Source organism: Pelophylax lessonae (assembly GCF_965119305.1).
Source record: "Pelophylax lessonae genome assembly, chromosome: 1".
In the NCBI taxonomy this organism is placed as follows: Eukaryota; Metazoa; Chordata; class Amphibia; order Anura; family Ranidae; genus Pelophylax; species Pelophylax lessonae.
Window position 1 is genome coordinate 215951048 of NC_138768.1, and position 26918 is coordinate 215977965.

The 26918-nt window shown below is 46.1% G+C and overlaps 1 protein-coding gene across 1 annotated transcript; it reads right to left on the bottom strand.

The window, feature by feature from the left end:
• Window positions 1–12375: 12375 nt before the first annotated feature.
• On the bottom strand, window positions 12376–21070 carry LOC309569652 (phosphatidylethanolamine-binding protein 1-like). The gene is made up of 4 exons (XM_082275586.1): window positions 20856–21070; window positions 16744–16853; window positions 16507–16607; window positions 12376–12677 (listed from the first exon to the last, which is right to left on the bottom strand). Exons 1-4 carry the CDS (start codon window positions 20988–20990, stop codon window positions 12463–12465), a joined length of 561 nt encoding a protein of 186 aa, XP_082131712.1. The 5' UTR covers window positions 20991–21070; the 3' UTR covers window positions 12376–12462.
• Between the last annotated feature and the right edge of the window lie 5848 nt (window positions 21071–26918).

Here is a 26918-nt window from a genome sequence, read left to right on the forward strand (position 1 = left end):
CGTCGTGGCCAGTCCAGGGCCACCAGAATGACTGACATCCCTTCCGACACCAACCTGGACAACAGTTGAATCGGAGGAAAGGCATACAGCAGCCAATACCGGTGCCAAGGCACCACCAACGCGGCCGCAAGAGGATCGCGAGTTCTGGCCACGAATCTTTCCACCTTTTTGTTGAGACAGGACACAAACAGATCCACATCCGGAGTCCCCCACCGGGCGCACAGGAGGCGAAATACCTCTGGATGTAGGGACCATTCCCCCTGATCCAAAGTCTGGCGACTCATAGTCCGCCTGCCAGTTTTCCACACCCGGAATGTGAATAGCCGAGATCACCAGGACGTGCGATTCGGCCCAAGACAGGATCTCGGCCACTTCCTTGGCCGCCCAGTCACTCTTGGTGTCCCCTTGGCGATTGATATAAGCCACAGCCGTGGCATTGTCCGTCTGTACCCAGACACCCTTGAAGCAGAGATGACCAACGGAACAGACAGACAAAGCTTGATCGCTCGGAGGTCCAAGCCGCAATGAAATCTCCACCGCCGGACCACGTCCCCTGAGCACAAAGCGCGCCAAGAACTCCTTCTCAGCCCGACAGGCTGGCATCCGTGGTGAGGATTGTCCACAGCAGAGGCCGGAAGGTCTGGCCCTGCGTCAAGGACAGAGACCGGAGCCACCACAAGAGATCCAACCAAACCGGACGACTCCGAGAAATCCTCCTGTCCAAGGACTGAGGCGTCCTGTCCCACCTGTCCAGGATCTCCGCTTGCAGAGTCCTGGTGTGAAATTGAGCAAACGGAACTGCTTTGAAAAAGCCAAAACCATCAGACCCAGAGCCTGCATGCAGGTCCGCAAGGAGGAGAGATCGTTGTCCCCGAGAGTCCTGATCTCGTCCCGCAGAGTCCTGAGTTTTTCCTCTGAAAGAAAGACTCGAGCCTGAGCAGAGTCCAGGACCATCCCCAGGTACTGAAGACGAGTTTAAGGAGCCAGTGCCGACTTCTGAAAATTGATGGTCCACCCGAACTCCTGAAGTGTCTGAACCGTCACGGCTAGATCGCTCGCTAAGGTCATACATGAGCTCGACCTTAACAAAAGGTCATCCAGGTAACCGAGGACCGCAATGCCCCTCAAACGCAGCAAAGCTAGAACCAGAGCCAACGCCTTGGTGAAAACCCTGGGAGCCGAAGCAAGACCAAAAGGTAACGCCACGAACTGTTAGTGCACCCCAGCCACCATGAAGCGGAGATATCTCTGATGACCGTCAAAAATAGGGATGTGCAGATCCGCATCCTTCAAGTCGATGGAGGCCAGGAAGTCCCCGGGCCTCAACGATGCCACCACCGATCGGATGGATTCCATCCTGAACTTCTGTACCCGTACAAAGCGGGTTCAAAAACTTCAAATCCAGAATCGGACGCACCTTGCCTTCTTTTCTGGGCACCGTGAACAGGTTGGAGTAAAACCAGCGAAACCTGTCTCGTGAAGGAACGGGTACAATGACTCCTTGGGAAAGCAGATTGTGCACTGCCCCCATGAGATCCCTGAGACGATCGGGGGGCAGCTAAATATTGGACGGGAAGAACCTGTCTGCGGGGCGAGAGCGAAACTCGATCTTGTACCCTGAACGAATCAGCTCGTGAACCCACCTGTCCTGAATTCTGGACAACCGGGGTTCCTGAAAACAAACGCAAACGTCCCCCCACCCCGACAACGGGTGAGGGCGTCCCTTCAGGAAGAGGTGGACTGGGTCGCGGAGCCAGACTGACTGGCTTTTGGCTTACCCGACCACGATTTCTTGTGGCCACCGGAAGGGTCTACCTTTCTCCTGCACTCCAAAGACACGAAAGGAACTATGCTGAGTCTTGAAAGAGGGCCCCCGCCGCGTGCGGGAGGGCTTACCCTTAGTGACCTGGGGCAACAGAGTACTCTTACCTCCCATGAGCCCCTAAATCAACTCATCCAGAGTATCCCCAAAAAAAAGACGACTCATAGGGGACCTCAGACACCGTCTTTTTGGACGCGTGGTCAGCCGACCAGCTTTTCAACCAGGCGACTAATGGAGCCTCGTCCAAGGCCATGTCACACAAGTGCAGCCCAGTCTGGGTGATCTGATCCACCATGGCAAGGGCAGCCGGAGAGGCCGACTCCGCCACCAGAGTGCTGCGAAGCACCTTGGACCATGCCGTGAGAGCCTGAGAGGCCATCACTGAGGCAAACACAGGTTTTAACAGAGAACCCGCCACCAGATAAAGGTGGCGGGCGAGTGCCTCCACACGCCTATCTGCCGGATCCCTGAATACCAGGAAATCCTCTACTGGCATCAAGGTGGACTTATTCAGCCTAGACACAGTGTGATCCACTTTTGGGGACACCGTCCAACGTTTGTCCACAGCCTCCAAAAAGGGATAGCGGAGGGAAAAACGTTTAGGCACCACCAACATATGCTTAATGCGCCGCCCTGGTCATTCAGAATCTCGTGAAATTCCTCAGGGCAGGGAAAAACCTGACCCGACATTTGGGGTCTTCGGAACCCAAAAGCGGACCGCTTACTTGATTGAGATGGCTCATCGTCAAGATTGAGAGTTTCTTTTATGGCGCTAATGAGAGCATCCTTCACAGCGCGTTCCCGCACTACTGAGGAGATTCCTCCTCCCCCTCAGAAGCGGAGGATCAGGACCTCTCAGGAGGGCCATCTTCCATGGCAACCAATTCGGGCTCAGAGTCAGAGGACTGGGAGGGCACAGGCCGTTTTTTGGAGGAGCGTTCCGACATCAGCAGATCCACCTTGGACGCCAAAGTCGCAAGAGCAGCATATATAGAGGCCATGGAAGAAGTTTCAGGGCAACCCGAAGCCCCCACCAGGTCTGCAGTGAATTTGTTGTCCTAGGAGCCCATATTTGCCATAGAAATTAAAAGGGACGCTGGCCCTTTAAAACGGCGGTTCCCGCGGACCCCCCCGCAATCTGCACTAACTGAAAGAGCCCCTTCAGAAAACCCACTAGCCACAAGTAAAAATTGTTTTTGCAGATAAATGGCAGAAGGATGAGCAAAAATCCCCCAGCCTGTCAGTACTTGCCACCAGGGTGTTCTCTAAGGAGGTTTGAAGCAGGAGGAAGTGACCTCACGCCTCTAGAGGCCCAGGCCTCGAGCCCAGACAAAAGGTGCCTATGGAAAAACTCTATGTAAAAAGACACAGGGAAAATGGCCGCTTGCCCTTAATAGGCATGTGCCCACATCCAAGATGGCAGCCGATCGGGATTTTTTGCAGTATCATAAAATGGCTGCTGCCCTTACACAGAGCCCAGTGATCCGCCCACATTAAACATGGCGGCTGCTCCAAACGGCGGCAAAAGAAGCACATACACGCATTTTGGCTACCACAGGGGACCTCAGGGAGACCCTCAGAGCTATGGAGCACCCCCCCCAAGTACCCCATACAGCACCCTCAGTGGGGACAGGGAAATAACCCAAAGCCGGCCAGAAGGGGGATCCCACCAGCCCTGCTATCCCCTAAGAGTGGGCCCACAAACCCCCAAAAGTCCCCACGGACAAGGGGGTATCAGTACTTACCAGTCCAGGAAGCGGGCACCACTCTGATACAGGAGTCCTCCCACCCTAAGTGGGGGTGCCGTCAGCCAAGGAGGGATGCTAGCAACACGCGGGCGTTCCGGGTTGAGACACCCTCAGCGAAGACGCAGCTCCGAAGGCTCATCCCCATTCCAAGGGGCACTGTCGTTGCGAGGCCTGGGCGTACCAGTAACCTTTGACGCTCGTCGGCAGGCTGGGAATCCATAAGGATCTATATTACCCAGTATGAGGCCCAGCTCTGCAGTCACTTGTAGTCCTCCAGGAAAAGAATCCCTAACTAGTGATAGTGAGAGAAATAAAAATCTATTGTGCAAAGAAAAAAACACATGATTTCAGAAAAAAAAATATAAAGAAAAGAAAACCGAGACACTAGGTCCTGGCCAGGAAGACCTAACCTGCTCCTAAGCTAGGCAGCATAAAACTGAGGTAATATCAGATCGGGTTCAGGATAAATGGCTGAGGGATAGCCCCCTAGAGGCTTGCGAAGGTATAAGTTTTTTTGTATTAACCTAATAATCAATAATCTGCCTAGCCTTGCTCCTGCAGAGGGCACCATTACCATTAGTGAAGGCTAATACCATCGGGCGGTGACTGTCAGAGGACGTAAGAGAAATATTGATTTGATAAACATTTGCACAAATATTGCGGGGCCTTAAAAAAAAATCAGTAGTATCTTTTTATATTGCAGGTCATGTGCGTTCAGAAAATATATGGTTATTGAACTTTGAAAGCTGCAAGTGAAAACCTTCAAAATATTGGTTATTTATTAACTCACCACAAGTTAAGCTTTTATAGTTAGTAGGGATTTGTCAGGAATTTTGTGAAATTTGCTGTGTTTGTATCTAATGATCTAAAACTAAATGATTTTAGTATTTTTTAGAAAAAATATTGTTTTCTCACCTCACCTTCCAGGACGGCCAACGCATGAGAGATGATAGGCTCCTCCCTACAGAAAACACAATCCATTTACAATTTGTTAAAAGGCCCCACCCTTCCCCTTGCCCCTCAGTTTAGATTGTGCTTCTTCCTACAGCGAAACGTTTGTTGTTTTCACTGACCTGAAGACATGGAAGTCTGACGGTCCCCCCTGTGAGCCAGGTTCAGGAATGCCAGTGAGAGCTGCACTCTACCTGCCGCCTCCTAAAGGCCCGTACACACGATAAGAAAATCTGTAGGGAAAATTCGTCCGACGACCGTTCTGCCGATTTTCGGATTGTTAGTATGGTGCTTTCGACAGCCAACTCCAGACTTTTCGGTTGACAAAATCCTGATGTGCAGGCTATAAAATTTTTGTCGTTCGTAATACAACGTCCGATTGTCGTCTCATTAGTACAGATTGACAGAAAAAAATCTTAAGAGCAAGACTAGGCATGCTCAGAGACGAAAGAACACATACAAAGCAATCCAACACATGACATCACTTCTGAAGTAGAATTCTGTCATACGGGAATATTCGTATGAAAATAACCTCTTCACTTTCCACATCAGACTAGCATGCCACAAAAAACAGACGACAGATCGTTCGATAATCTGATCGTGTGTACGGGCTTTAGGCTTCTCACAGGTCGCCTCCATTTTGCACAAGCCGACGGTCACCAAGGGTGTCCCTCTAGGCTTGTCTCCCGCTCCAGCAGGTCTCCTCCACGGCTAGGATTTTCGAAAAGCCCGCCGGACAGGCGTCTCAAGCCTCGCTCTGAAACTGGAACTTCCGGCGTACCTCAAGGCGGAGCACGCGCAGCGCTATGCGGAAGAGAAGAAGCAATGTGGAGGAGACACCGGACCCGTTTGCTAGCGGGAAAGCAGACTCCCAGGCCACAGGAGCCTGGACAGCTGCGGGGGAAATGAAGCCCACTACAACCCACCTTCCAGAGAAGGAGGAGGGGAGGCCGGTCCAGGTGAATGCAGCAAAGCCCAGGTCAGAACTGGGTAAGTCATTGCATTTTTAAACTGCTGGTATTAACAAAAACCCTGGAAAGTCCTTTCCTGACCCTAGTTGGGCCTATATTTTGTCCTTTCTACGGTCTGCTTGTTTGTTATGGAAGAGTGATACCCGTTTTTTTTTCTGTATCCTTTCTTCGAGTCCCAGAGCGGTTTGCAAGAAACCTCTACTACTATACCCCCCTTATCAACATAGAATACCCAGCTCCCACACTAAGCCCTTCTGTTATAAGTGCATTGAAAAAAAATTAGCTGGTAAAGAAGCCTCTGGTTTAATGAAAGATTTTTTTAAATCTGTTCAGGAAGAAATGCTGACTACAAATCAGTCAGTTCGTTCCTCAATAGTTCCACCCCAAGTCATAGAGTCCAGTGAGCCTTCATTGATAGAGGGTGTTTCCTCCCAGGAAAGCTCAGTTTCCAGGGCTGGGCCTTCGGGGTACTTACCAGTATCCCAAAGCCTCCCCTCAGCACAGCCCAGGGAGGAAGGAAGATTGACAGTAGAGGTAAACCGCTCAGACTCCCAAACCAGTTCAGAAGGTGAGAGAGATAGGGACTCAGAAGAACCCGAGGAATCAGGATCAAATAGAAATTTATTCAGGTTGGAAAGTATGCAGGGACTCATTCAGGCCATTTATGCCTCAGAAGAGATGCCTGAACCTCCGAAAGAAACGCTCAGCACAGGACAGAATGTATAGGGGCTAGGAAAGAGCCCCTCTAGAGTTCTACCCGTACACCAGTCCCTGAAAGGATTAATCCTTCAGCAGTGGCAACTTCCAGAAAATAGGCTGGTCAAACCAAAATCTTGGAAGAGGTTTCCCTTTAACCTCCCTGGCGGTATGATTATGTCAGGAATTACATACCAAAAGCGGTTACAACTGTTTTCATGGAAATTTGGCGTTATGTATTATAGGCCTACAATTCTTAGTAATTACTGACTTAAACCTGACCAAAACAAGACTCTAGTAGACATCCCAGATGTGATAAATTTGAAACACAAACACGTGAATTATAATCGAATCAATAATATTTCATGCATTATATATATATATATATATATATATATATATATATATATATATATATATTATATAACGCATGAATTATAATTGAATCAATAATATAATTTTATATATATATATATATATATATATATATATATATATATATATATATATATATGTGTGTGCGCATATATATGCATATATATATATATATATATATATATATATATATATATATATATATATATATATATAAAATGTGTTTTGTGCAACTTTTTTTTTTTTTTTGAATTTCCCTCCCTAGTTCCGCTCCCATGCAGCTTTGTTGCTGCAGGGAACGGAACTAGGAAGTGATCACAACGACGGAGGGACGGAGGAGCGGCGGGACTCTCGGCTGGCGGTCACAGCAATGAGAGATCATCGCTGTCGCCAGGATAAGGTAAGAGAACACCGCTGCGCTCTCTGCAATCCACCCCGAGCGTGACTCGGGGTTACCGCTCCTGATATGAAAAATCAACCCCGAGTCACGCTCGGGATTACCGCCAAGGTGGTTAAGGATGAGGAAATAGAAAGGTTCCTAAAAAAAAAAAAAAAACTAGATGCCCCACTGACACAAGTAACAAAAAGGTCTGACCTCTCCTTCGTTGATACAGGCAATATAAAGGATGTCATGAACCGCAAGGCAGAGTCCTTACTGAAAAAGGCCTGGGATGCCAACGCCTCAGCAATGGCCCCAGCCCTAGCAGCTTGTGTGGCAAGAAACGCTTTCTGTTGGGTGGATAGACTGAACAAACATTTGCCTCAGCCCCCCCCCCTCCCCGGAACAAAAGGCAACAGAAAAAAGCCTGCAAAAAGATTGGGCTTTGGGAAAGGGAGGCAAAGAAACAATTTGCTTTTTCCCTCTTCTGGCACAAGAGATAAGTGACGCCAGAATCAATATGGGGGTAGACTAAGCCAATTCCTGTCACAATGGGAAGAAATTGCAGTAACCCTTTATATTCACTCCCTCATAAAAGAAGGGTATCGCCTACAATTTTCATCGATACCCCCTGTAAGAATAACTCTTACCCATCCCCCCATGAAAACTCAAAAAGGGAAGCCCTGTTACAAGGAATTCAAAAACTGGCAGAGCAGTTAGTGATAGTCCCTGTACCGGAATATCAGTTCTTCCAAGGCTTTTACTCCCATGTGTTTGTGGTCCCCAAACCCTCAGGAAAGCATCACCTCATAATAAACTTAAAAAACTTGAACAAGTTTTTACTATACAAAAAGTTTTCAATGTAAACCATCTACTCAGTTCAAAAAAAACCTACTGAAAGATGGTTTTCATGACTACCCTGGATCTCAGAGATGCATACCTGCATGTTCTTATTCATCAGGAACACCAGCCCTTTCTGAGATTTGCGGTAGTTACCAAAGAGGGAACAGCCCACTGGCAGTTCAGGGCATTCACTTTTGGGCTGGCAGCCAGCCCAAGAATTTTCACAAAAACTCTGGCAGATGCGGTAGCCCATCTCCACCTCCAAGGGATAGCCCTAATCCCATATCTGGACGACCCGCTGATTTTGGCAAGTCAGCAGCGCAGGTGAACCTAGACACCCGGCAGGTGATAAGAGTCCTACAAAAATTAGGCTGGCTAATCAGCCTAGAGAAATCGTCCCTGGAACCAACCCAGACACAAATCTATCTGGGGTACTATGTAGACTCAAGGGTACAGAGGCTCTTTCTTCCACTGGAAAAAATAGTCTCTTCAGTAGGAGCTCTCAAGGTCACATCCTGCTGTTCCAGGAGAGAAATCCTAAGAGTCCTAGGACTCATGTCGGCCAGCATCCCAGCAGTTGTTTGGGCTCAACTCCATGCCTTCAATTCTTCCACCTGTCCTCCTGGGACAGGAAGATAGAGTCACTAGACAAGACCGTCAACCTCACTTCTCAAGTTCAGGTATCACTGGAGTGGTGGTTGGACCCAAACAATCTGGGAAAAAGCAGACCCTGGGGTCAGTGGAACCCTGTAAAGATCACCACAGACGCCAGCACGTGGGGATGGGAGCCCAAGCTCAGGGGATCTGGGACGAACAAATAGCCCAGGCCTCATCAAACTTCAGGGAGTTGAAAGCAGTGGGAGAAGCTCTGAAAGCATTCGAAAGCTCCATCTTAGGCAAGGAAGTTCAGATCCTGTCCCGACAATACCACAACTGTCGTCTACCTAAATCGCCAAGGGGGTACCAGGTCAAAATTCCCTCTTGGCCCAACCAAGAATTTACTTAGTCAGTGCTGAGGGGGAAGTTAATCTCCCTGATGGCCATTCACATAAGGGGGGGGGGGAAAGAACAACTGGCAAGCAGATTTCCTCAGTCATCACCCCATAAAAGAAGAAGAATGGGAACTAAATCCCAAATCTTCCAGTCAGTAGTCCAAAGGTTCAGGGACCCGGGGATAGATCTATTTGCCACCTTGCGAAACTGGAAGGTAAAGAAATTCTTCTCCCTTACACGGGAGAAAGGGATGTCGGGTTTGGACGCCCTAGCTCAACCATGGCAGTTCAACCTGGCTTATGCCTTTCCTCCCCTGGCCCTAATTCCCAGAATCCTACAGAAATTAAGGTGGTCTCAAAGCCTGCAACTTATCCTAATTGCCCCTTGGTGGCCAAAGAGAGCATGGTTTGCAACTTTAAAAGCCATGTCACTAGCTCCCATATGGGAACTCTCAAATCCCCCAGACCTGCTGTCCCAGGGATCAGTTCTGTGTCCAGATCCAGAATTCTTCCATCTGACAGCTTGGTTAGTGAGTGCCAGCTCCTAATTATGAAGGGTTGCTCAAACAGAGTAGTAGACACTCTTACTGAGCAGAAAACCAGTCACTAGAAGTATAGATCTTAAAATTAGGAAAAATTTTTGTACCCGGCGTAGGCAAAGGAACTTCGCCTCCACCTCTATTCCTATGATTTTGTAATTTTTACAAGATGGAGTAGATAAGGGTGTGGCAACTAACACCCTTAGGGTACAAATAGCGGCTCTTTCAGTATTTTTGGACACTAGTCTGGCAAAAGAGCCGTTGGTCAAAAGATTTTTGTTGGCTAGACAAAGGGCTACCCCTATTGTTAGAAACAGGTTCCCTCCTTGGGACATGACCAGAGTAAAGCCCCGTACACACGTACCGATGGTCGGCATACAAATGTTCCTCTTTTCTCCCCGGGATGTCGGTGTCTGCTGAAAAGTGCAAAGACAGCACAAGGACAGCACAAGAATTTTGTCCGCCGACTGCAGAAGTGATGTCATGTAATGGTTAACTTTCCCTGTGTTTTCTATTTTCTGAGCATGCCCAGTCTTGCAAATCTGCGGTCTGTCGGCCGAATTGTGTACTGACAGGCGAACAATCGTCCGTTCTGGTGTCGGCATACAAAAATTTTCATGTTTGCAAGAAAGACTTTTGTCCGCGGATTGTGCGCAGACATCTGTCGGAGGCACCATACTAACACGCGTACAATCGGCAGATCCTTCGTCCACCGACGTTTGTATGCCGACGATCGGTACGTGTGTACGGGCCTTAATAGAGGCATTATCCAGTGACCCTTTCGAACCTATAAAAGAAGTTTCCCTTAAGTTATTGTCACTTAAATTGGCCTTCTTGCTAGCCATCACAACAGCTAGAAGAGTAGGGGGAATCTACAAGCTCTTTTTATTAAAGAACCTTTTATGTTAATTTTTCTAGACAGGATTGTCCTTAAGCCAGATCCCTTGTATCTGCCCAAAGTAGCATCCTCATTTCACAGAGCACATGAAATAAATCTACCATCCTTTTGTGATAATCCCAAAAATAAAAAAAGGAAAAGAAATTTCAGTCTTGACGTGAGAAGGTGTCTTCTCACTTATTTAGAGAGGATCAAAGACTTTAGGAGATCAAATCATCTTTTAGTCCTCTATTCTGGGCCCAGAAAGGGACTGCAGGCCTCAAAACCTTCAGTCTCTAGGTGGATCAAACAAGCAATTATGAAGTCTCAGGTGTTCCTGCCCCAACAAAGCTAAAAGCACACTCAACAAGAGCCCTGGCTACATCCTGGGCCGAGAAGGCTGGAGCATCCTGGAAAACAGATCCGCAGTGCAGCCACCTGGTCCAGTTATGACACGTTCCTGAAACATTACCGTGTAGAAGTACTGTCTCAACAAGACCTAGCCTTTGGTCGAAAGGTCTTACAGGCAGTGGTCCCACCCTAAGGTAGACCTATGGGTAATCTATTATCCTCTCATGCGTTGGCCATCCTGGAAGGTGAGGTGAGAAAACCTACCATTAGTAGACCGGTAACGGTGTTTCTACAAGCCTTCCAGGACGGACGGCCTACTTCTCGCCCTGTTAAAAGGGTGTGGTGAGAATGTATAACATAGCTGTAAGTACTTATAGGATTGTAAGAACTCTTGCCTTGGAATTGGTTGTGAAAGACACTCTTTTACAACTGAGGGGCAAGGGGAAGGGTGGGGCCTTTTAACAAATTGTAAATGGATTGTGTTTCCTGTAGGGAGGAGCCTATCATCTCTCATGCATTGGCCGTCCTGGAAGGCTCATAGAAACACCAGTCTACTAACGGTAGGTTTTCATAAACATTTGCACAAATATCGCAGGGCCATAAAAATCAGTAGTACCTTATTTTTATTCTGATTACAAGGATATTGGCGCAAAATTGGGCCCAACTGTTTCTGATAATGGTCAAAGGGTTGGACACAGTCTATATAGAGACCATAAGTGAAAAGTTCATGGATAAGCTCACTGGGAAGGCAGCTCTGTGCGCAAGCAAAAAGGGACTTGGAGGTAACCAAGGAGAAAAACACAAGCACAGCATGGACTTTATTACAAAACACAAAAAAGTTAAAAGTTACTCATAAAAGGTGTAAGCATCAAAGGCATGTAGTATGTGTAGTTGGCACTGCAACAAATCAATCCGCTCTGTGGAGTGACCGTTCAGGATGGCATCTTGTGGCTGTGGCTCATGGAGACATTGCCGGTGGATGCCGGCATTTCCTGGGGCTGTGGAACACACGGGTGACTCCTCCCGACGTCACTGTCCAAATGTGAAGAGAGGGGGGGAGTCGCCCATGCGTTCCACATTCCCAGGAAGTGCCAGCATCCACCAGCAGCGTCCCCACGAGCCACAGCCGCAAGAGGCCATCTTGAACAGTCACCCCATGATTTGTTCATGTAATATACATTGTAAAACATTGTGTTTATAGTTATCTAGCAACCCTAACAAATGTTGATATATATATATATATATATATATATATAAAAAAAAAACAACTTCCGGCAAATGTTTGACAGCAGTGAGTAGAGAACAGAAAGACGACACAAAGCCTTTCTTCATATGAAGTTTTACTTTAATGTCATGCAAATCAAAATTACTACAACTAAATTGCATCTGCAATTTTTTTTCCCTTTTCATTCTGGAATTCCTACTCTGTTAGTAAAACCTAAGAATTTTCCTAGATTGGAGACTGACAGCTAATATGGTACCTTTAATACTGAAAACTGTGGTTTTGCTGTTTGGGGATTCTTCATTTTTATTCTGCTGAACTTTTTTGAGAACCCAACACACCTGCTCTGTGTGTGTTGCATTGTGGCCCCATTCTGTGTGAACGGTACACCAATACATTGCACAGTATGGCCCAATGTGAAAAGAGTTACGTATGTTTTTTCAATTGGTGTGGTGTGTTGGCATTCTATTTAAAATTGAGCTGATTTAATGCAACACACATGAATGCATGACATAATGCATCACAATAGAACAACCAAGTATCAAAGGACCCCAAAATGGGCTCTTAAGTGCATAGTTGTTTACCTTCAACAAAGGAAGTCCTGATCAGGTAACGTGAAATTATTGGCTTTTTGAAACTTGTGGTTTCAACAATTAAGTGCAAAAACAGGAAAAATCTGCAGATTGTTTTTTTTTTTTAGGAGCTAAGCTGTTCATACAGCTTGGGGACATAATCATCCCACTCGGCCTGGTAGCAATTCCCAGCAACAGGGGCTCCCAGGCCATACTTCTTGCGGAAAGTAGACACATTAAAGCATCCTCTGTGTTCACCACAGCGGTTGGTGAGAATTCGCTCATCACATTTCAGTGGCTCCTTCTGCTCATATACCAACCAGACATAACGATGGAGACCTACAAAAAGAGAGCAAAGATGTGAAAATATATAAAATCTATATAAAAAGCCGAATAGGTTTCCTAAAATGTATCAAATTCGGTTCACAGCAAGAAAATCACAGTATGATTCTTCTACATTCCCAATCAAACTTACACATTTATTTCCTAATGAATTAGGTGCAGAGTAACTTGTTATCATATTCAATGCTCAGTTGTGGCCAACTTTTTTTAGTTTGAATGAGAAAGGTCCATTATGATTTTAATGTCAGCTTTATCCGTACTGAGAAAAATTATCCCTCGCTTCTTTCTTCCTCTGACACCCATCACCAGAGCAGAAGTCAGAAGAAGTCTCCTTCATAAGCACACAGACCGCAAACAATCCTGGCAGAGGTTCCACTCTTCCTCAAACTACTAGATTTAAAAAAAAAAAAAAAACACCACACACAGCATTGTCTATGGGCAGGTCTAACTGGTTGTCAACCCCCTCTCGGCTATAGGCAGCTCAGTTTGCCACAAAGCAATACAGGAAAAAACATTAAAGGGGTGGGTGCTAGATCCGTCAATGCAGTGCCTCTGAGCATGAACCAGCACCCAAGAACCCCCCCCCCCCCCCCCGAGAGGGACAAGAAAACTCATAATTGGTAGTGGAAGCTGATGTGGGCCATCTGCAACCACAAGAGGAGTTGACCTCCAAAAAGAATGCCATGCAGAAAGTATTCATGAGCCCCCAAACCACATCTAACGAGTGCAGAACAACTTCCTTAGGCTGTTTAGTGCACAGACACAGGTAAGGCAAGACTAATGTCCTTATTCAGATGGGAAAAAAAAAAAAAAAAAAAAGCGAACACCACAGCAGGAGAGACGTGAAGGAACCACCTTATCCCTATATGAAACCAAATAAGGAATAGCAACTAAAGAGAACCACCTGGGAGAGTGATCAAGGAAAGATCCAAAATATTCTCAAAAGGAGGCTTCTGAAGAACCAAGAGAACAAGGTTCAGGTCCCACGGTGACAATGAAGATTGCACTGGAGGAGCCCCAAGCAAAACCCCTGAATAAAGTACAAATCAAAAACTGCATGGACAGGGGATGTTAAAAAAAAAAATTTCAAGGAACAAAATCTGGCCCCTAACGGTATCAAAGACAAACTTCTTATCAATACCCTGTTGGAGAAAGGTCAAGATCCGAAACACCAAAAATGGTATGCAGATGCAAGCACTCAGCCACGCACCAAGATATGTAGGCCCTCCATGTGCGATGATAAATCTTCCGAGAGGTGGATTTTCACGCCCTAAACATGGTGGGAATGGCAGAGGATGACAACCCCCTGACTCTCAGAACATAGCTTCCTGGAGCCAGATCGTTAAGCAGAGTGGAAGAATCTTGGGACTGAGATTTTGTCGCAGAGGAATCTGCTAGGGTACATCTGCAATTGTATAGGTGAACCAGGGTTAACAAAGCTAATCCACAGCCAACAGAAGGACAGGAATCCCTTTGGCTTCTATCCACAGCAGATAAGGGTGAGCTGGCAAGGAGAAAAACGTGTAAAAAAGAGAAATGCTCCCCAGTGCCACCAAAGCGCATCTGCCAGAGGGTCCCCTATTCTCACCACAAAGCGCAGTACCTTTCTGATGAGCCAGTGCACCAGAAGATCCACATCTGGAGTGCCCCACCATAGACAGAACTGGTGAAAAATTGTCCAAGTGCAGTGACCACACTCCTTAATCCCCAGTTGTCTAGCTGAGGTAGACCGCTTGCCAGTATTCTATGCCTAGAAAGTAGACAGCAGAGAGGGCCAGGACATCAAGTTCCACCCACTAAAGAATGTGTGAGGCTTCCAGCTTTTCTGCCAAACTTCTTGTGCCACGATGATGATTGACCTAGGACACCAGTGTGGCGTTGCCCAACTGAATCCCGACTAAGCACCTACAGAGAAGGTCCATTCAAAGAACCAGACAATGTCAGTTCGCTCGTAGTATCAGAACAATAACAATGGTCTACAAGCGCTCACTAACTAAGCTGGGGTGACCACTGAAGAATGTGTGAGGTTTCCAGCGTTGCTGTCAAACCCCCTCTCCTGGCCCTGGTGATCGACCTACACCATTGCTTTGGAGTTGCCCAACTGGATCCTGACCAGGTGCCTGCAGAGAAGGTTCAGTCAAAGAACCAGACAAAGTCCAATTGCTCGTAACATTACAATATTAAGAAGTAGCAAGTAGCTCATGGTCTGCAAGCGCTTGTTAGCCAAGCTGGGGTGAATATTGGTTCTAGATTATCTAACCTGTCGCTCTTTTTAAGAAAAAAAAAAAAAAAACAACTAGGTCCTGACTCCTACACTAGGGGATGAAAAAAAGAAAAACACAACACAAAGCTGCCTATAGCAGAGAGGGGTTACTGTGTTTTTGCCTAGTGTCCTAATTTTAAAGGTTGCACTATAACCCTATGGCCAAGGATGTTATCCTTACTCTCTTTCAGGATAGGCGAGATATCCATGTTTGAACTCCTGAGTCTACACAAAGCCTGTAGATCGTAATAAAACTTTATGCTTGGGGGGGTACAATCTGCTAGATTATTCAAGAGGCTAGGGACTGACTGCACTCACTAGGCTCCACTTTTAGCTAAAACATCCATTTTAGATGTAGTAAATGTTTGACTGGGCAATACAAGAGCAGAAGCATGCTCCTGAGGTCATCCCTGTACACCTTCCTCTATAAGCAAACTCCTAGTATAAGATGAGCAGCACTGTAATACAACAAGCCCATGACCGATCCACACAACCAGACTACACAGAGAATGGGAACTAGTACAAAAGATAATTTTCAGGTTTTTACGCTACCAATAAGCCATAGACAGCACTGAAGTGGTGACAGAGCCAGGTAAATGTTTCGAGACAGCGGTAGCTTAGACCAGTAGTGGGGTACTTTTTAGCCTAATGCAGTGCATTAAAACGGTATTAAACCCAAAAGCAAACATTATAATGCAGCTTACCATTTCTTAGATGTGATGGCTACATTAGTTTCCTTTTTCAGGTCTTCTTCAATCTTCATCTGGTGAACCAGTCAGCAAGTCAATTTTTCTAAAAGCCAAGCTCTCCAGCAGAATGTCACAGTTTACATGGATTAAATTAACAATGGCAGTGGTGATTAAATGGTCAGCTTTTATTAATGCAAAAATCTTTGTCCCAGAAGTAAAAAACAGTTTGCTGTAACTGATTAAATGTGAGCTGGAGTTTGGCTTTGCGTATTTAAAAATGGAACTAAACCCATCGATTCGTTTCCCAAAACAGTTACCAACTAAATCCAATCAATTTGATGGCAAAAAAAAAAAAGTTACATTTCTGGGATGCCAGGATTGCTAACTGTCACATTTGCTTTTGCTCTCAACCAAACTGTCAACCATCAAATGGCTGTCATAACTGATTACATGTGCAGCAACACGGCAGTTGTGATTAAACACATAAATACGATGATGGCTTCCTTGCCTGAAAAAGGAGAGGAGGGTTTATTTCCGCTTTAAATCTGCTAATCTGTTTAACACTACGCACAACCCCCCCACGACTGACAATGCTGCTCTGCTCATTCCTCCAGAGTTGTGTCTTACCAATACAGAAGGTGTGTTACTGGCCAGATCACCAGGTGAAAACAGAGGAAATAAAGGCAAAGAAAAAAAAAACTATAATAGTATATTTTGGGTTTAATATCACTTTAAGACAAAAACACTTCAACTTTAGTACCACTTTAAGGCTGTGCATTTTCAAGCTTTATTTTCACTGTAAGCCAGCATAAACATCCAGGCTGTTGAACGTCAAAGCCATCTCACACCATTATTTTCCATGAATGTCACTCACCACTTCCTTTTGGTGGACCTGAGCCTACATAATCAGACAGGACACAACCACTGCTGATGTCATTCCCTTTCATGTTCACAACAAGAAAGTGGTGCCATTCCCTAAAAAAAAAAAAAAAAAAAAAAAAAAAAAAAATACACTTGAAAATATCTAGATATAATTCATTATTATGGACACAGTACCTAAATGTTCAGCACCTTAGATCAATTGCTTTTACTGGCACAAGATTAGTCTAACCTGAATTTTGGATTTTTTCTGCTTGGTGCATCAGGATCTGTCATCACAAGAGTGTACAGTTTGTTACTATCCATTCCTTCCCATGAAATGCTTGAAGGGCGGTTCTGAACCTACATTTTCAAAACAGAAAGAATTCTATAAAAAACCATGTACATCTTGCTAGAATTTGCATCTCCTTTACATCTCTTTCATGAAGAACCATGTGAATCCTGCTACAAATTACATCTCCTTTACCTCTTTCACAAGGAACAATGTAGACCCTGCTACAAGATCCACCTCCATCCTTACTCTTTTACAAACGATCTGTACCAGGATCAGCAGGGTTCCTTGTGAAAGAGAGGTAAGGAAGGAGATAGATCCTGAAGCAGGATCTACAATAGTTCCATCTTTACCTTCACAAGAAATAGTGGTGTACCGAAATTTCGGCAACCAAAATTTTCAGCCAAAATGGGCTTATTCTATTTCGGCCGAAAATGGGTTAAAGATGCCGATATTAATGATGGCTGCCGCGGGCGCAGAGCAGGTTTCAAAAGAGCCGCCTCTGGCTGGCGGCCCGCCTCCCAGTGATGTCACTACTACTACAATGTGCATTAATGAACTAACACCCTGGGCGGGCGAGCGGCCGCTAATAGCTGTAACTAAGTGAGCGCTTCACTTCCCTATCAGGCGGGTATGTCCGCTGACAGGGAAGTGAAGGGCTCACTTAATTATAGCTATTAGCGGCCGCTCGCCCGCCCGCACAGGGTGTTAGTTCATTCATGCAAATCGTAGTAGTAGTGACATCACTGGGAGGCGGGCCGCCAGCCAGAGGCGCATCTTTTGAAAGGAAGGACACAGGAGGAGCTGAGAGTAAGGAGATTGCATCATTGGGATGGGGAGGGACGCTGAGGCGAGGTTACCAATGGTATTAGTATTATGCAGCATGAGGGGGTTAATGTATTGCCACTGCTGGTCACTGATGCATTAGTGACCGACCAGTGGCAGTTAATTAACCCTTTGTGCTGCATTAGTGCAACCAGTGTTAATTAACACTGATACTGGTTGCACTAATGCAGCACAAAGGGGTTAATTAACTGCCACTGGTCGGTCACTAATGCATCAGTGACCAGCAGTGGCAATACATTAACCCCCTCATGCTGCATAATACTAATACCATTGGTAATTAAATTAACCATTTGCCAACCCGTCGCAGTACATATACTGTGACAGGGTGGCAGCGACAGGTGTACGTTGCTGCCTGTTTTTGGTGTATGCCCCTCTTCTATTTTAAAATAATTTGGGGGAAAACAGTCATTTTCGGTTTTCGGCCAAGGGCATCCTGCATTTTCGGTTTCAGCCCAGAATTTTCATTTTGGTGCATCCCTACCAAGAAACCATTTAGATCCAGCTACAGGCTCTGTCTCCTTCTGTACTTCACTTTCACAAGGAACAACATAGACCCCGACCGATTCTATCTCCTTCCTTACGGCTCTGTCACAAGGAACTATTAGGATATGCTAAAGCAATTGTAGGCAACCTTAGAGAGGCAAAGCTCTAACTAAACAACTTAAGGGATCAAAGATCACCGGGTTTTTTTTTTTTATATTAGCCCTGTTGGGGGGGGGGGGGGGGCTTTGATGAAATGTCAGGGGTCTAAACAGACCTCTGATGATTCACTTTTAACACCGAGAAATGGACTAGACAGAAATTCCTCTGAAGCCTCAGCTTCACTAGACAGTGAATGAATGGGAAGCACAAACACTGTTTACTAGGTTTCAGTTATGGACACAGTGAGTGATCGATATGGATCAGACTCTGCTCATTCAGAAAAGGAAGGGGCTGGTAAATTACATTTGCTGGCCCTTTCCCCACAGCAGCCAGAAGGGGTGATGAGGAGGGGAGCATGGCAGCGCTGGGGGGGGGGGGGGGGGGGGGTGGAGTACGACCAGGCAACACAAATAAGAGGCACCTGGAGGGAAGGGGCAGCATTTAGTGGAATCGATGGCTGTTATTTCCTCCCTGCAGCAACTAAATGCAGGTGGGAGGTTGTGAAGGAGAAACCAGCATCAAGCTGCTTCAGGAAGGGAAAATAAAGCCACTGGGTCCACTAAATGCCACCACTTTGCTCGAGGGTCAGCAACTAAAGGACGCAATCTACCAGTCATCTGCCCACGATTGATGGGTTGCGCCCCCCCCCCCCCCCCCCTGTTCTACAGGATCCATCTCCTTCCTTGCCCATCTTTGACTCCACTACAGATTTAATCTCCTTACCTCTCCAACCATGAACCCTGTAGAGCCCACCACAGAGTCTATCTTACTGCCTTAAACTTCCTCTACATGAAACCAAAGAATCCTCATATATATTAACTTATTGGACCCAAGCTAGGCTACCCCAAGAAGCAATTTTTTTTTTTAGAATGGACTTGGAACACCACAAATCAATCACCAACAAATACATCACGTACCATGCTGAAGAATAGCATGGGGTGCACTGTGATTACCTGCCATGGCTTCCAACTGTTGTCATGCCAAAGAACCCGGGCCTTGTCTAAAAATAGCTGCTTAACCTCCTTAAGAAAATCTCTTGCAAAACCATTTTTTGTCCTAGATCTGGATAGAGCGTGTGGAAGGATTAAATGGTCTGCTATTGTGCCCACGGGGGTAATCATCCCTCTCTATTTATTATGGTAGCAAAAAGTCTTTAGATGGGGACATCTGTTTTGGTGACAACTGCCCAATAGAGGATTCACCCTCACTTTCTGTATGTCTCCAGAACGGGAAGCAGAAGAGGGATACTTCAACAGTACAACCCAAAACAGTAATGCGTATCTATATCACTATATATCAGTAATGCGTATCTATATCACTATATATCAGTAATGCGTATCTATATCACTATCTCAACAGGACACAAAAAAAAAAATATATATATATATATAATAATAATTAGACGGGGGGGGGGGGGGGGGGTTAAAAAAAAAAAAAATCCTCCACTAGAAATATATTTTAAATCTCACTGACATCAGGAGTTCAGCAAGATGATAATTTTCAATTTTATCACCAAAAAAAAAAAAAAAATTGTTTGAAGACCTGTGCAAGGAGTCTGAAACCCCCATTAAAACAGGGGCTGCTTTCCAATTGTATCCTGATGGGCTGCTTTCAATGGTCCTTATGCATTCTCTGTGATGTAATATGAGTGACGGCAAGCCCCTATAGGCCTAGACCATATGGGCGTAGTTGGGACTCTGCTGTCTAGGGGTCCCAGCCCAATACAAGACAATGGTGGGCCATTCAAGTTAATGTCAACTATATAAAACACAAGGTCACCAGCCAAAGGAGGGGGTGCTATGACTTTGATGGCATCTTTTGTATTATTTTTCCCCACCCTGATAGATTGTAAGCTCATCTGAGCAGGGCCCTCTTAACCCTCTTGTATTGTAACTGTGCCATCTCCCTTTTATATTGTAAAGCACTATGTAAACTGTTGGCGCTATAACAAAAAAAAAAAAAAAAAAAGTCCTATATAATAAGCAGGCTCAATGCTCACTGTTATACACATATTATTTAGAAGGGTGATCGGTTATAGTGGCCATACACACTTCAATAAATAATCAAAATTTATTTTTTTCAATCGATCTCTTCCAAAAGGAATAATCAATCTCTAGCCAGCTACCCAATCGACCGATGTGCCACACACAGGGAAGCGCAGTTCCATATAGTTGGACGATATAAGTTATTGATTGGATTTCTGCTTTCTCTGTACAATCTCATAATCAATTGATGGAAAGCTGATTGGATCCACAAAGCAAGCATCTCAGTGATGCTGATCGATCATTTTACCAATCAACTGATAGAATGTGATCCAAGTTGATCAGAAGTTAATTGTGAATGAGCCATAAGGTTGAAGCGTGTGTGCCCACCATGTGCCCTGACCCCAATCAGAGGTCACACGTATATATTGCACACCCCGATGTCCTGCAGACAAAGGCTGCCTCCCTATAGTGGATGGTATATGGTCCAGCAGAAGGCGGGCACTCACACACAGATCTGTACATAGTAGGAATGTGCCATAGCGGTGGGAGTGGCAGGAACCATCCACGCCGCCGCAGCAACTCACAGGCCTGCAGCACTACCTGTGTGGGGGTGAGCACTTGGCCCAGCTCCTCTATGCCCAGCGACCCGTAGCTCACACTAAGCGGGTGTGGCGGCTTTTCGTCCACCTCGTCCAGGGCCAGAGCCCCGCACCACTGGGACACGTCTACCGGCATCCTGCTCAGCGATCGGCTCTGCGCCACTGTCACCGAGCCCAGCAACACGAGAACGGGGCGGCTCCACGCACACACAACCCCCGGCCGGCGCGCCACCAATAAGGAGGGAGGGCGTGTACCGGCGCAGGCGTCCTATTGGCGGACAGAGATCACCCGTGTGATGGTCCAGTCCCCCCGCAGCCTGCGGAGAGCGAAGGCTGGAGAAGGCGTGTCACGTGTTCACCCAGACACCATTAGTGTTGTTATTGCCGAGTGGGCGTGGTCTGTGCGGGCTCTGGAGATGCATGGCAAATCAATGGCTGTGCTCTGCAGAGGAGCTGCGCCGAGCCGTCAGCACAAAGCACACACACACACAGCTCTGTGATCCCCGATCAGTCCATCCACAGTGTTTACAGGCCGATCACCTCTCCCACTAAGGACAATATGTCACGCTGTGCCTAGGGTTTCCTCCTCATCCCTAAAACCAAACAAATATGAATTACACAGGTTCTGGGGCTAATTGAATGCAGGTAAAGCACTAAGTTAGTTTAATTACCACCCTAATCAGCCACAGAAACTGTAATTCATAATTCGGTTTTAACTGGAAGAGGTGGTAACCCTATGCTGACCCTCAACAAATCACCTGACTTTCCTGTTCTGCAATCTTGTCCCAGATCACTGGGGGGGGGGGGGGGGGGGTAGGAGGTCAGCCAGGCCTAATATGAGGGCCTACTCACACTTCTACATTCTGCTTCCACTTGTTCTTAAAATGCAGCTTTCCAGGCTGTCATGCGGTTCCGGAAGCTTCAGTGCTTTGTAGTTCTGACTAAGGGCTCTTTCACACAGTATGTCCGTCGGACGGACTCCGTTTATCTCAGCGGGGGATCGATCCGCCGATCCCCCGCTGAGCAGGAGGATGACAGCTGTTCTCAGCGCTGTTCTCTATTGGGAAATCGGATGGGAACGGACCGTCGGAACCCATCCGATCCGCTGGATGGATGGAAACTAGGGTTAACATCCATCCAGATTTGACAGATTGGATGTCAGTAGACATGTCTCCGCTGACATCCGATGCCCCATAGAGATGCATGGGGGGACCGTTTAGATCCACCAAAAAAACTGACAGGTGGATCTGAACGGCGCCTGTGTGAAAGGGGCCTAAGGCTGCAGTCACACTATAGCGGCACATGAACACACACAAAATGGCACAATTAGATACACAATTACAAAACACATTTCACTCATTGTTATTGGCCCCCCAAAGGTGGCAGACAGGTGCGTGTTTTCACACCAAGCTCAGAATCCGTGCATTAGCTACTTTGCCTTGTCTGTCAGCCTACTGAAATGAATAGGCTGCCCCAGTGCTGGAGAGCCAGTTCACACCATACAAACGCAGCCCGGATGCTTTTTTGCATGCGCACTTTTGGTGCGGTCCAGTGCATTTTGTTCACCCTCTTTTTTTCTTAAAGTGATTGTAAAGTCTCATTCTTTTATTAAATTAATAAACATGTTACACTTACCTTCTCTGTGCAGTTGGTTTTGCACAGAGCAGCCCGGATCTTCCTCTTCTTGGGTCCCTGGCCCCTCCCTCCTGACGAGTGCCCCCACAGCAAGCAACTTTCTATGGGGATACTCAAAATTAATCACAGCTCCCTGTGTCCTTTCAGACACAGAGCCACAGTTCTACCCCAACCCCTCTCTCCTTATTGGCTAACTGAGTTTGACTGACAGCAGGGGGAGCCAATGGTGCCACTGCTGTGTCTCAGCCAATCAGTGGATCAAGATGGGGCTCAGGTAAGTATTAGGGAGCTGAGGGTGACTGCTGCTGCACACCGAAGGCTTTTTATCTGAATGCATAGACTGCATTAAGAATAAAAATGTTCTGACTTTACAACCACTTTAACCTTAACCACATCCCGCCCGCCCTATAGCAAATTGACGGCGGGATTGTGGTTGTATTATCCTGACCGGGGGGCGCGCAGAGCGGCGATCGGTGATGCGAGGTGTCAGTCTGACTCCCTGCATCTCCGATCTCGGTAAAGAGCCTACTAACGAAGGCTCTTTACCATGTGACCAGCCGTGTCCAATCACCGCTGGTCACATAGTAAACAGGAAGAGCCGTTGATCAGCTTTCCTTAGTTCGTGCCTGACAGGCACGAGTAAAGAAGCGCCGACCGGCGGCTCCCCTGACAGGGGGGGGGGGTCAGCACTGGTAATCAGATCATTGATTACCAGTGCAGACCCTCGGGGGGGGGTGCCACTAGAACCACCAGGGATACCCACCCATGACCCCAGGGATGCCCACCTATGACCCCCAGGGATGCCCACTATGGCCACCAGGGATGGCAATCAGGGCTCAGGGAGTCCCCCATTGCCCTCCCCATCAGTGCTGCCCGCCAGTGCCCTCCCTATCAGTGCTGCCCACCAGTGCCCATCATTGCCATCTATCAGTGTCGCCCACCAGTGCCCATTATTGCCCACCAGTGCCGCCTATCAGTGCTGCCCATCAGTGCCGCCTATCAGTGCCCATCAATGCCGCCTATCAGTGCCCAGCAGTGCCGCCTATCAGTGCCCACCAATGCTGCATATCAGTGCTACCTATCAGTGCCACATATCAGTGCCGCCTATCAGTGCCGCCTATCAGTGCCACCCCATCAGTGCCACCCCATCAGTGCCTCCTCATTAGTGCTTGTCAGTGCAGTCTCATCAGTGCAGGAAAAAACTTATTTATTTACAAAATTGTATAACATAAACAAAAAAACTTTTTTTTTTTCAAACTTTTCGGTCTTTTTTTATTTGTTTAGCAAAAAGGAAAAAACCCAGAGGTGATCAAATACCACCAAAAGAAAGCTCTATTTGTGGGGGGAAAATGACATAAATTTGGTGTAGGTACAGTGTTGCATGACCGCGCAATTGTCATTCAAAATGCAACAGTGCTAAAAGGGGAAAATTGGCCTGGGCAGGAAGGGGGTGAAAGTGCCCGGTATTGAAGTGGTTAAATAAGAAAAACTGTGTTCCGGTGCATTTTACTGCGTTCCAGTACAGTCCAGTGCAGCAAAAATGCAGCATGTTGTACTTTTCTTTTCTAGAACTGACCGCACTGGTGTGAACTATGCTATTGAAAACCATATAACCTACTATCCATGCGTGTTTAATGCAGAAAACAAACACACTGGACTGCATGCAGTGTGAACCAGCCCTGACACTCACCAGCCACTTTTTTGGGTACACCTGTTCAATTGCTCAGTAACGCTAATTGCTAATCAGCCAATCACATGGCAGCAAGTCATTTAGGCATCTAGACGTGACGACTTGCTGAAGTTCAAACTAAGCATCAGAATGGGGAAGAAAGGGGATTTAAGTGACTTTGAACTTGGCATGGTTGTTGGTGCCAGGTGGGCTGGTCTGAGTATTTCAAAAACTGCCAGAAAACATCCAGTGAGCGGCAGTTGTGTGGAGGAAAATTCCTTGTTGATGTCAGAGGAGAATGGGCAGACTGGTTCCAGATGATAGAAAGGCAACAGTAACTCAAATAACCACTCGTTACAACCAAGGTATGCAGAATACCATGTCTGAATGCATGACAAATCGAACCTTGAAGAAGATTGACTACAGCAGCAGAAGACCACAGCAGGTGTCACTCCTGTCAGCTGAGAACAGAAAACTGAGGCTACAATTCGCATAGGCTCACCAAAATCGGTCAATAGAAGATTGGAAAAACATTGGCTGATCTGATGAGTCTCGATTTCAGCTGTGACATTCAGATGGTAGGGTCAGAATTTGGTGTAAACAACATGAAAGCATGGATCCATCCTGCCTTGTATAAACGGTTCAGGCTGGTGGTGGTGGTGGTGTAAAGGTGTGGAGGATATTTTCTTGGCACAGTTTGGGCCCCTTAGTACCAATTGACCATTGTTTAAACACCACGGCCTACCTGATTATTGTTGCTGACAATGTCCATCCCTTTTTGACTACAATGTACCCATCTTCTGATGGCTACGTCCAGCAGCATAATGCACCATGTCACAAATATCAAATCATCTCCCCACTGGTTTCCTGAACATGACAATGAGGTCACTGTACTCCAATGGCCTCCACAGTCACCAGATCTCAATCCAATAGAGCACCTTCGGGATGTGTAGTAAAAGCAGCGCAAAGTTTACACAAAAACACTGGTTAGGCACACAACTAACCCTTTGAGAGCCCTAAATGTTTAACCCCTTCCCAGAGTATCATTAGTACAGTGACAATGCATATTTTAGGCACTAATCACTGTATTAGTGTAACTGGTTCCAACAAAGTGTCAGAAGTGTCAGTTAGTCCCGCTATAAGTTGCTGATCGCCACCATCACTAGTATAAAAATAAATAAATAAAAGTTCCAGTGTATATCCCATAGTTTGTAGACACTATAACTTTTGTGCAAATCAATCACTATACGCTTATTGGGAATTTTTTTTTCTACCAAAAGTATGTAGCAGAATACATGTTGGCCTAAATGTATGAAGAAATCTGATTTTTTTTTTTTTTTTTTTTTTTTATTGGATGTCCTATAGCAGAAAGTAAACAAATATTGTCTTTTTTTGTTTGTAGCGAAAAAAAATTAAAAATGCAGTGGTGACCAAATACCACAAAAAGCTCTATTTGTGGGGAAAAATATGATATAAATGATAATTGGGTACAGCGTTGCATGACCGTTCAATTGTCAGTTAAATTAATGTAGTGCCGTTTTACAAAAAAATGGCCTGGTCAAGAAGGGGGGTAAATCGTCCGGAGGTCAAGTGGTTAAGCTGACCATACATTACACAATTTTTTAATCTATTACCTTTGGATTTACCTTCAACTATGTAGTGCATGGGCCTGCCTGCTTGATTGCATACAAATCAAAAGTGTTTAGATGTGACCTCAAATTTTATATGATTTTGGTAAATTGAAAGGAAAATTGTATAAGAATATTGTATAGTTTATGGCCAGCCTTATGCCCCGTACACACGCGTCGAAAATTGGCCGGGAATTTTCGGCCAATGTCTGATCTGCCAATTTTCGGCTTGTTAGTATGATGCTTCCGACAACCAACTCCGACTTTTCGGCCGAAAAAAATCTGGTGTGCAGACTATAACATTTTTGTTGGCCGTCAACACAACGGCCGATTTCCGTCAGTCAGTACAGATTTCGACAGGGAAAAATCTGATGAGCAAGACTGGGCATGCTCAGTGAAGAAAAAACACAAAGAAAACAAACCAACACATGACATCACTTCTGAAGTAGAATTTTGTTGGGCGAGAAAATTTGTGTGAAGTCTAGGCACATTCCAACCAACTAAACACAACTTGGACAAAAGTCGGACGATCGGTCGGCCGATAATCGTTGCGTGTGTACGAGGCTTTAGTCTGCTTTTTTTCTGCACTAGCCCTTGTTGGCCACAAGCGTACACAACAATTTTCCATATGCTCCCTTCACACTTAAAGTGGTAGTAAAGTTTATACTTTTTTATTAACAAATGGGTCCCCGGCAGATTTAACCCATAATGTACTAGTATGAACTGCATACTAGTACATTATAACAGACTTACCTACAAACGCAGCCCTCCAGCACTGCAATTTCACCGCTCCTCCTTGTCCCCAGCAGCTCCAGTCTTCGCCCACTCTTTCTTCCGGGTTTGCGATCTTTGGGCACTTGATTGGCTGTGTCGGGGTGACGTCACATTACAGCATCACAGTGGCACACAGAGTGGGCCGTAAATGTGGCCTGATATGCGCATGTGCGGCTCAGAACACATTACTCGCTGGCTGGCAGGGGGCAGATTTATGGCAGAAGAGACCTGTAGACTGAACCTTTGGAGAAAAGGTGGGAGGTTCACAGCCAAAGTAGATTTTTCTAAACCACATCCATCATCCCCTTTTATGTATTTATTTTCTGACATTCAGTTATGGAAAACAGAGCACATACAT

Excerpts from the sequence above, each read along its gene's own strand:
- LOC309569652 (XM_082275586.1), bottom strand. The coding sequence starts at position 20,990 with ATGCCGGTAGACGTGTCCCAGTGGTGCGGGGCTCTGGCCCTGGACGAG. Across the intron at positions 16,854-20,855 it reads AAGTGCTCACCCCCACACAG|GTTCAGAACCGCCCTTCAAG; the intron begins GTAGTGCTGCAG and ends TTGAAAATGTAG. Across the intron at positions 16,608-16,743 it reads AGAAAAAATCCAAAATTCAG|GGAATGGCACCACTTTCTTG; the intron begins GTTAGACTAATC and ends TTTTTTTTTTAG.